Source organism: Cardiocondyla obscurior, linkage group LG08 (assembly GCF_019399895.1).
Source record: "Cardiocondyla obscurior isolate alpha-2009 linkage group LG08, Cobs3.1, whole genome shotgun sequence".
Taxonomy (NCBI): domain Eukaryota; kingdom Metazoa; phylum Arthropoda; class Insecta; order Hymenoptera; family Formicidae; genus Cardiocondyla; species Cardiocondyla obscurior.
The window spans coordinates 6,619,217-6,629,096 of record NC_091871.1 but is presented as its reverse complement, the minus strand read 5'-3'; the positions used below and the strand labels follow the sequence as shown (position 1 = coordinate 6,629,096).

General features: G+C 39.5%; 1 protein-coding gene across 5 annotated transcripts in view; it reads left to right on the top strand.

Moving 5' to 3' along the window:
• Positions 1–751: 751 nt before the first annotated feature.
• Positions 752–9,880, top strand: part of Ca-beta (Calcium channel protein beta subunit) — a 29,298-nt gene continuing 20,169 nt past the window's right edge. Inside the window, exons 1-2 of one of the 5 annotated variants that reach the window (XM_070660937.1) lie at positions 2,300–3,528; positions 4,240–4,826. In XM_070660937.1, coding sequence (XP_070517038.1) covers positions 4,767–4,826 — 60 coding nt within the window. In that variant the 5' untranslated portion in view covers positions 2,300–3,528; positions 4,240–4,766. Of the gene's footprint in view, positions 2,228–2,299; positions 3,529–4,215; positions 4,827–6,733; positions 7,169–9,144; positions 9,619–9,880 lie in introns of those variants that run through there. The other 4 variants (XM_070660936.1, XM_070660940.1, XM_070660938.1 and 1 more) reach the window with 4 other exon arrangements.

Sequence of the window (9,880 nt, the reverse complement as noted above, 5' to 3'; positions counted from 1 at the left end):
CTAATTCGTCTCTCTGCACGCACGCCTTTTGCCCGGGCCACAAGTGAAATAATAATCGGCCACGATGCGCCACGGAGATCCTTCCCGATTTTATCGGCGCCCTGCCGAAACTTTTGGGTACTCAGGTGTCTACCATCTGCCGCCCTGCGGCGAGTTTAGCACCTTATGCATTTCGAGTTCTCCGTCGAGGCAGGTCTGCTCGTTGAACGCCACCGTACTCGGTCTGCGTCGCTTACGTTTAACAGCCGGAAAAGATAAAGCCATAAACATCACAATGCACGCATATGCGTACTTTAGTTGTGGCATAAAAATTAAAATTGCGAAGGTACCTCGAACGCAGAAGCGATTCTCGTTCTCGGAACTTTTATTTTATTTTATTTTTTTTTAACAGAACGATGCACGTAGATTAAGAAATAAGTATTGATTGCTGGCCAAGTAAACTGTGCTACAAGTTTCTTTTACGCGGCCTTGTATTCTCGCAATTTGAGATAATGAGAGAGCTCAAGTGGGAAGACAAGCGCGGGCATTTTTTCTCGAGCTAGGAAACTTCGAGCCGCCTCGCGTACTGCCGGTCGACGGCGCGGCACGCGACCGGGTAAGGAATAATTTCAGGCCTTTCGATAGCGATCGTTCGTTAATTCGCCGCAATAGAGAACAATTTGCGGCTCGACCTTTTTCTCGCGCGCGCGCGCGTGCTGTTGCAGCTGCGAGTGTCACGAAAGCGCCGCGGCGCCGGTGCCAGGATCCCGTCCGAAGTCCGGGAAAAACTCGAAGGAGCCCCCGTGGCACGCGCGAAACGCCGTCGTAGGGTCGGGGCCGGGGTTTCTAAATCCGCCGCGAGCGGTGTGTCAAAGCGGCCTACATTTCCGGAAGCGACGGCGACGGATGATATAACCGTGAAGAAGAAGCAAAGCAGGTGCAGGTGCGCGCTAACAACGCGAGCGGCACATGCGGCGAAGATGAACGAGCTCATTAGTTCCGAATCCAGTTCCCTTAGATACGTGAACGTCGCTAGATGCAACGTTGCCCGAAATTAATAATAAAAAAAAAGTTCCTTTTTGAATTCTTTTACGGATAATCTTTCCTACATTAATTTCGCGACAGATGCGACCGTCTTCTTTATATTTTTTATTAATTTTGTGTAATTTACCTCTAGTACCTACGCGGCATAATTACGCGATAATGAAGAAGAGCTTGAGCTTATTTCGACTACATTGTCGCGACAAATATCTCCTAAGGTGCTCGCCGTAAGCGTTTCCACTGTGCTCGTACTGCAGTACGAGAGTCGGGTTACCAGTAAATCTTATCGCGTTATAATACCTGGCGTCTCGTTTAATGTTCGCGCACGGCTGGCGTACGGCAACGAAAATACCAGCGGAAATGTCGGGACGCTGAATAATTAAAGCGGGAAACGTATCAGCGCTTAAGAGAAACGCGCTCCGTTCATCCGGCTGTTAAAGACTTTCGGCTCTGTATATTTAGCACGACATCGATTCTTTCTGGAGAGAGAAATACAGAGAGAGAGAGAGAGATGTTCTCCTCGACAGTGTTCATTATTCAAGCGGCACATTGCAGAAACTGTCTCTCTGAAACAAATCTTAAAAGAAAGAGAATGAAGCTTCCAGGGGGATAAAAAAAAAAAACTTTTAACTTATTTGCGCCTTAAATGAAGAGATAATGTCTTATTATTCATGAGACGGCTTTAACTCGGCGACTTTTTAATTATATCCGTGAGAATTGGGTTTATAATATTGATGAACGAACTTTCTATCGCTGTACTTGAAACACCTGACCTCGTAATACTGCATGCATAAACAAAAGATACTGTCGTTTCCAGAAAGAATGCAACTTCTCTTATTATCGGCATAAAATATAACGTCATTGCTCGTCCCGTTATTCATAGAGCTTTTATATTTTTAAATTAACTTTGTAATAATTATTTGCCTTAAAGGACTTTCTATAAATAAGTCGTTTGATCAGTTAGCCGATTGAACGAAGATCTTAAACGATAACGAGGCATTTGCTTGTGTAAAGAATTTTGTTTTTACTGTTGATCACAATAATCTTTACGATAACGAAACGTTCGCTTAAATAAAGAATTTCGTTTTTTTTATTGCCGATGTTATAATTTCATATTCGTGTGAAGTTATGGTGCAGACATCTGACAAGATTGCATGAAATGTTGTTTCAGAGGGAACTGTATCAACGTCGGTCGATAAAAGAGAAGGTAACACATCTCTTCGTTAGTATCAAAGGTCTGGTTAAACATATACCATTGTAGCTGCTAGTATGACACATCTATAGTTATCTCTAATATTATTTAGTTACCCGAGTAAGATAATACTTCGACAAATATTGGAAAAGGCAATTTCGTTATTTCGTGTATTCAATTTTTATTTTCTATCTAACGCAACTACTTTTTTTTTTTTTTAATAAGAACTTTTGTACTCAAGCTTACACGTTTTTATTTGGGGACTTTAAAATGTTTTGTCTTAAAATAAAATTAAAGTAATACATAAATCTTTGAGAAAGAAAGAGAGATAGAGAGAAAAGTAAGGTGGTTTATATTGAATTTATTAAATTTAATTTTTTTTAATAGAAATGAAATGTACGTAGAAAAATTAACTTTACTTTGACTAAGATCTGTATAATTTCATATGAATTCACTATTGATGAGCCAACTGGCAATAGAGTACTCGAAACAGTTCTAAGAAGTACAAATTTAATGGTACAAAAATAATTATAAAACTCTAAAATGAACAATTAAAAACAGATTTGTTAGAAATTTTTAGTATAACTTAAAAAAAAAAAGAAAAAAGGTAAAATAAAAAATTAAGCCTTACAAATTTATAAAAACTCTAGTACTTATATAACTTTATAAATAAAATGCGAAAGTGACGGAAAAGTTTAAACATAAATTTAATTACATTTAAATTTAGAACTCCGTAAAAATATTATTTGACTTAAATAAGTAGCAAAAAAAAAAGAAAAAAAACATGATGAACATAATAGAAATGCTTTTAGCATGCAAATTATATTGCTCAGCATTTAAACATAGTAGTATTTTTTGCTTGGGCTAATTCTCGTTAGTCAGAAAATTTCGCGAAATTCTACAAAGAAAATTCCGGTGAATCGACGTTTCCCGTCTCCCTGGCGGAGTTTTCGGCGTGGCGGCCGTTTTATTTATAGCGGAGAAGATCGCGGTGCGTTCTAAAAGCTTCTTGACTCACCAGTATTACCAGCACATTCACGCCGGGCTCATCTCGCACCGAAATTTAAAAGTCCACCCATCGGTAGATCGGACAATATAATTCGAGAATAAACACACTTTCGGAAAATCGCAGCTTCGGAGCTTCGGCCGACGCGATAACTCGGTAATACCATTTTGATCGGAGTTACAGGAGTTCTCTGGGAAACGTACACGTGACTTGTACTTGCAGTTGGGCAACAAAGTGATCGATTCGATGTTAATACGGTGAAGTCAAAGTTTCACGGGTCGCGCGTGATCAAAAACTAGTTCGTTGATAGGTAAATTGATCGAGAGCTCCGTGTCGGTGCGCAGATACGACAATTAATCACCGCGTTTATTAGGATTAACGTTTCTTAGAATCACTTGTAAAGTGAAGTAATTTTACCGTCGGATTTCCGACCTTCTAAAAATGATTGGGAACTGATGGTACGGAGGGTTTTATCGCAAGATCAATCCTCGCGTCTTTCCCTCGGCAGGTCTTTGCTTAATTAAACAGTTTTAGAATTTGACAAAAAGTGTAGTCCGTTTAGCTGTAACTATCGGTATCTCACTTTAACTTAATTTAATACGACGCTTTACTTTATTCAAAATTAGAGGCAAGCGTTCTGATCGATTTATGCACGGCTCAACGTATTTGTAATTTTTTTAAATAATTGTAGAATTTATCGCTGTCTCAATTTATCTTTGTTTTTGATGCTAAAAATTGATGCTGTTGAGTCAAGGCCAGGGCTAGAGATTTATGTGTCTGATATACTCTTGAAGATGCCATAGACTGTTACACTAACTCGTCGGCATTGATCCAAAGATCGGACGATGCTAAAACAGTAGTTCCCAATTTTCGGAAAACGTAGCATAACACTAAATACCATCCACTTCCTCGAAAATATAATATTGTTTAATAAAACTTGAACACCGAACGTATTTCTACAGTTTTTTTTTCTTTTTTTTTTTAATTTTATTATTAGATGACTTTGTGAACGATTTACTAGTTCGTGCCAGCCCGAGAAACGTGAAAACCAGGACGTTTCTAAATATTTAAATTGTTATTCGCCGAGAAGAGAAATCAATTTAAAGTCCGACGGCTGTATCAAAGCATCGCAAACTTAAATGAGGACGAAAACGAAGTTATTTATTTGTTCGTAAATAATAAGAGCAATTGCGTAAAGCTGCCGAACAATCGCCGCGAAAAGTGATGACTGCATTTTGAATCTTCAATCGGGTGTCTGAATTGAAGGACTATTCTATTCGAATGTATCTATTCCACATGGGACGTATATATGCCGTGTATTTGTGTCGGGCAAATTAAATGAAGGCAGACGGGTAGGTCGCGATAAATGCGGCTGCGAACCAGAATCCGACGAATCTCGCGTCGGAAGTTGACGGGCTCGCGAAGCTGACAAAAACTGCTCCAGCAAATTGGAGGCGCGCGTAACGGATATCTTCCTATCTGCGGCGATAACGAGCGTCGCGGCGGTATCTTTGGTGCACTTCGATCTTCCGTACGTCAACTATCAAGATGGCACATCTACGACGCCCTATGAGACAGCAGCATTACAAGGCTTTCGGAAGGAGAAGGGTAAATTACACAAGTTTATAAACGCTTTTTTTCTTTTTTTTTTTCTTTTTTTTTTAGTTATTAGACTTTACGAGGCGAGACGTGTGCAATATCGCGAACGACGACGTCTATTTTCGAGGTGGAGCAACTAAATGTTAAAATAGTGCCGAAAATCTTCACTAAAATAGCAACCACGTCCTTCGATTGACTTGCCCGTTCTTGTAATCGCTACGAAATGTCTCGCGATGAATTTCGATTAGAAGAACATCGGGATTGACATTTTTGAAATGTTAATTACGACCCGCTGATATAAATATCGGCTAGGAATATTCTATGATAATTCTCGTTTATTCTGTGATAAGGAAACAGAGGACCGCACGCGTGAAACAGGTCGAGGCATATCTTATATATATTTAATTTTAATATTTTCACTGGAAAATGTTATTCGCAAGATTGTATTATATATATTTGTTAAGTATCAATTCGTATCACGAACGTGCGTTCTCTTGCAAGCACAATGCTCTGAAATTTTATTTTTGCGCCACGTGACCGCGATGAAAGGAGCTGCCGTCACTCTCGTATAGTTCGCTGATCATTTATTTATGAACTACGATTTCGAGATCGAAGCCGTTACCCCGCGCGTATCTATAGGGTGTCTGGGATTTCTCATACATTTTCTTCTTTTTTTTTTCACTCCGCAAAGTTGACTGAATAATCTTTTGATTTACATTTTCTTAATGAAACAAATGCGCAGAGTAAATAGACCTAAAAGTGTGCAAATAAAAGAGAAACTTTTGTAAGGCGTAGTAGCGACTACTTTAAACGATAGAGACGGAGAAAATTGGGGGGAAAAAAAAAAAAAGAAAAAGCAGCGTAAAATATTATCCGCAGTAACCTTTGGAGTTGACTGCAATTTAGACTGCAGAATCGAAGGACAGCGGACTAAAAGGGGGTGGCACGCGCACGCACCCTGCGTGACCTATATCGATGACCCAGATTCGTACTCGGATGAAAGTAACCACGGAAAATGGCTTAATTTTTTTGCGAGCTGCTTTCGGCATTCCTATTTCAGTACTCTGTGCCGTTTTATTTTTATTACTGTTGTTAAAGAACATAAACTGCTGTTATCAAAATTGCTTAGCAGATTAAAGCGTTCACGAGAAGCGAGAATTATTTAAAATAATAATTTACCATTCACATAAATATATATATAGTATATATATATATTTTTTTTTAAACAAAGATCTTTATTCGATTTTTATTATCGATCGGAAAATGGAAAATTAAAGAATGATTCGCGATTAAACAGTTGTATAATAGACGATACAGCGTGATATAATACGAATGATGCCACGAATCGATGTACGAGATAAAAATAATAATCTTCTTTATCTGCAATTTTCGTTTATAACATATGGGATACTTATAAGCGATTATCCCGTGAATGAAGAAGGATTTAAAGCGAAATTTTATTCCTACGCCTTTTCTGATGAGAAATAAAAACGATTACCCAAAAATTAAAAAAAAAACAATAGATATAAACCAAAGAAAAAAAAGGGGGGAAAAAAAAGAAAAAAACAGGAAGACCATCGAAAGACGTCTTCACCACTTTCGAAGTCAGCGGGTCTTACGATTCTGTATAACACGTCGGTTCAACCCCCGATGGGTGATCGGACGTTCTTGAACGGCGCTGTACGTACGTATGTACACCGGGTAGGACACGTTGCTGTTAGGGTGCAGTGGCCTGGCGTTGTCGTGCGGGTCGCACTCCGGGTGGTTTGCGGAGGAGGACGCGGCGGAGCGGAGCAGAGCTGAGAACGGAGTACCCTTCGGATCGATATAGTAACGGGGGTGTCGTCCGACCGTCCTCAGTGGCGCCCGCACACGGTCGAGTCGCAAAATGGCATTGCCGGAGAAACGGCGACCCGGCCAGAAGGCACACACGATCGCAGGGATCATGTAGAGTCAGTCCGTGCAGCACCTCCGGCTCTATCGCGCTCTCGCAGAGTCCGCGTCCCTCTGTTACCGCGAAAGCTCGCAGCAGTGAAAGCTCGGGGGGGATAAAGGGCAGCGTGCCGCGAGCAGGCGTGATGTAACCCGCGTTTACTTTAAGGGGTGATCCTCCTTTTCCCTTTTTTTTTTTTTTAACGCGATTAACGCGAACCTTTGAAATTTCTCGACACTTTTTCGGGATATTTGGAACCGCTGGTGCAACCGGAGTGTCGTGCGGAAGGAAACGCGTGGTGCACGAGCTTAACGCTTTCGGAAACAAGCCTCCCCTATGTCGGGGAAAAGAAAGGGATCGTCGAGATGAGAAAACGTGATCTGTTTGGTGCTCCGATAGGATTTTCTTGTGGGCGAAGGTTTGTAAAGAGTACGCGGCTTGGACAATGGGGTGAGAACGGCGGGACGAATGCAGGGCGGCCCGCGTGAAAATCGACAAGGACGATCGGGAGCGATTTGTCGATCGACCAGCGGAATTGGAATGTAGTAACTGCATTCGAGGTTGCACGATGTCGTTGACCTGCTTTCAAGCGCCACGGTGCCGTGGTGTATCATCGGTTTAGCGTGGGTCACGATGAAAAATTTCGATTCGCCAAATGGATTTTATCTACTTTATCTCGCATAACATCGCTATCACTTTGTGGCAGCTTCCCGTGGGAATTACTTTCGAGGACTGATAATAGCGCGACGGCTTAGATGTTTTATTGATCTACGAGATAATTTCGGTTTGATATTTCGCATAATGTTATCGAGGAGGAAAGGAGGAGAGGGGGAAAAAAAAACCCATTAATCGATTTTAGAAAAGTGTTGGAAATTAAATTTGCCGATGGCTGCCACGCATTTTGTTTGTTTAGCCGAAGATTATGTTTATAAAAAGGGGGTGTAGGGTGTAAATGAGGCCATGCAGCGTGTAAAAATTTACATTTTCCATGTCGATGAAAATTATTACAAGTTTTTTTATATATTTTTAGGTAAAATATAGATTCTTGTTCTCGTTGATTCAACTTTCTTTTTTAATTCTGTGAATTTTTGGAGGAATAATTTTATTAAGTAATAGTATCGTTTATAATTTCTTACTTGCACTTTATTAATTAATTATTTTCGGGCGCGCGTCAATATTTCGGACAATGAATTCAAAGACACGGATTTCTAAGAGGGTCAACAGTATCGATTATCTAGGAATAAAGTTGATAATTCAAGAGTCGATTTCGCGTTTCCTCGAATTGCACTTTCGATTGACTGACGAAGCTAATAATGAGGTTAAGTTATTTCTGCGAATTAATTAATTATCCAGATAGATAAAGCGATCGGGGAATTGCGTGCGACGCGAAGTATGTAATTCTCTTCTAATCGTCGCTGTATAACTAGCTTGCCCTAATTTCATTTTTATTTTTTTTTTTTTACCGTATGATAACATTATCTCTTTTATATAGCCGCGATATATTTAATAAATGAAAAACGTGACCTTTTCCCTTCAGACCGCTGTGGAAAACTTACCGTCAATCACGTTGAAAATAATATAATTTATCTGTAAAATTCTTTAATAATTATATTTCTATGAGAAAATTTTATATTTCCAATTTAAATTTCCATATTAGAACATTCGGCAATAGAAATAAGTGATACGATCTATTATTTCCTATCGCCAACGATGATGTACGAGATATTTTTATCATCCGTCTCATACCTTGCCACGGAATAATTTATTGACACGATTCGTGCTCACGTGCACGTTTTCGGCGATGTAGGACGGATACTTTTAGGGAGTGGTATTAACTTCTTTGTAGTTCTATCACATTGTCGTGACAAACAAATTTGGCCAGGTCAGCCGTGGGCCAGGTAGTTTAAGGAATAATGGCTCGCTTTCGTCTCACCTTTTTTTTTATCTAATTTTAGAATATTTTATAATACATTTCGGCATGTCAAAGTGCAATACATAGATCTAAAAGTCAATACCTAGCTAAGTTTAAAAAGTTGGCTTCTATTTAAAATGCCGTTTCTTTAAAAAAAAAAAAAAACAATTTTTAAATGCAGAAAATTAAAATTTCTTGTAGATATAAAATTTTTCTTTTTCTTTTTTTAATTTAATTTACGATAAAGAATTTTTTTCTTGGATATTCCGCTAATCAGATTTTTATTTTACGTCGCTTACAATTTATAACACGAAGGACTCATATGGATTTTTACTCTTCTGACACGCGATCGTCTCGGATAATCGCCTGCATTCGTCCTACGGTCATTTAGAATTTATATTTCTTGTTTATCATTTTGATATATATCTTTTACCTGTACACTTTCCGTGCGAATCAAATTAGGATTGCGTTCTGTCTTGCAGAAGGCATTTGAGGTGAATATTTCGCGTTCGATCGCTCTTAATCTCCCGCCATGAGCGCGAACGGCCTCACTGCTTGCCGTCATGGGCTGACGGCGATCTCTTAGAAATAAATTCAAGAATCAAGATCAATTATGTGGATGGCTTGTAAACGAAAGCGAAAAAAGCTCGAGATATAACACAACTGAGAGAATATATCCGAGATCCCGTGCCACTGCGCCGACATGGCGTAGTGGCGTTAACTCGAATGTCAACGCGATATAATCGAGCGCACCTTCGACGAAAGTGGATAGCCATGCGGTAGCGTGGCCTGAGCGAGAGCTTAGTGCACTTAGCCGGATAAATTTCGGCCCCGAGTCGCGTCGCATGGCGGATTAAACACCATCAGAAGAACAGCCTTGGCATCCATGGTGGTGAATCCCGGCGATGATCGGGTACAATCAACACAATTCCGGCTACAACAAGCTATTCACTCAGGTACAATTAACAAATGCGATAATCACGTAACTCTATTGCGCAATAAAAAGAAAAGTATTAAAAATCGCCCGTTACCTTTTTTTTTTTTTTTCCATTAATTAAATAACCGCGGATGCAGAAACGCAGATTTCATTTCCTACGACGATTAAAATATCAACAATCAAGGTTTTACATTTATTATTTCATTTTTTATATTTCTTCCTAATGGTTCCTTTTCGCTTCTGGTTCATCCGTTCCCTCTCTCTTTCATTTATTACTCTTT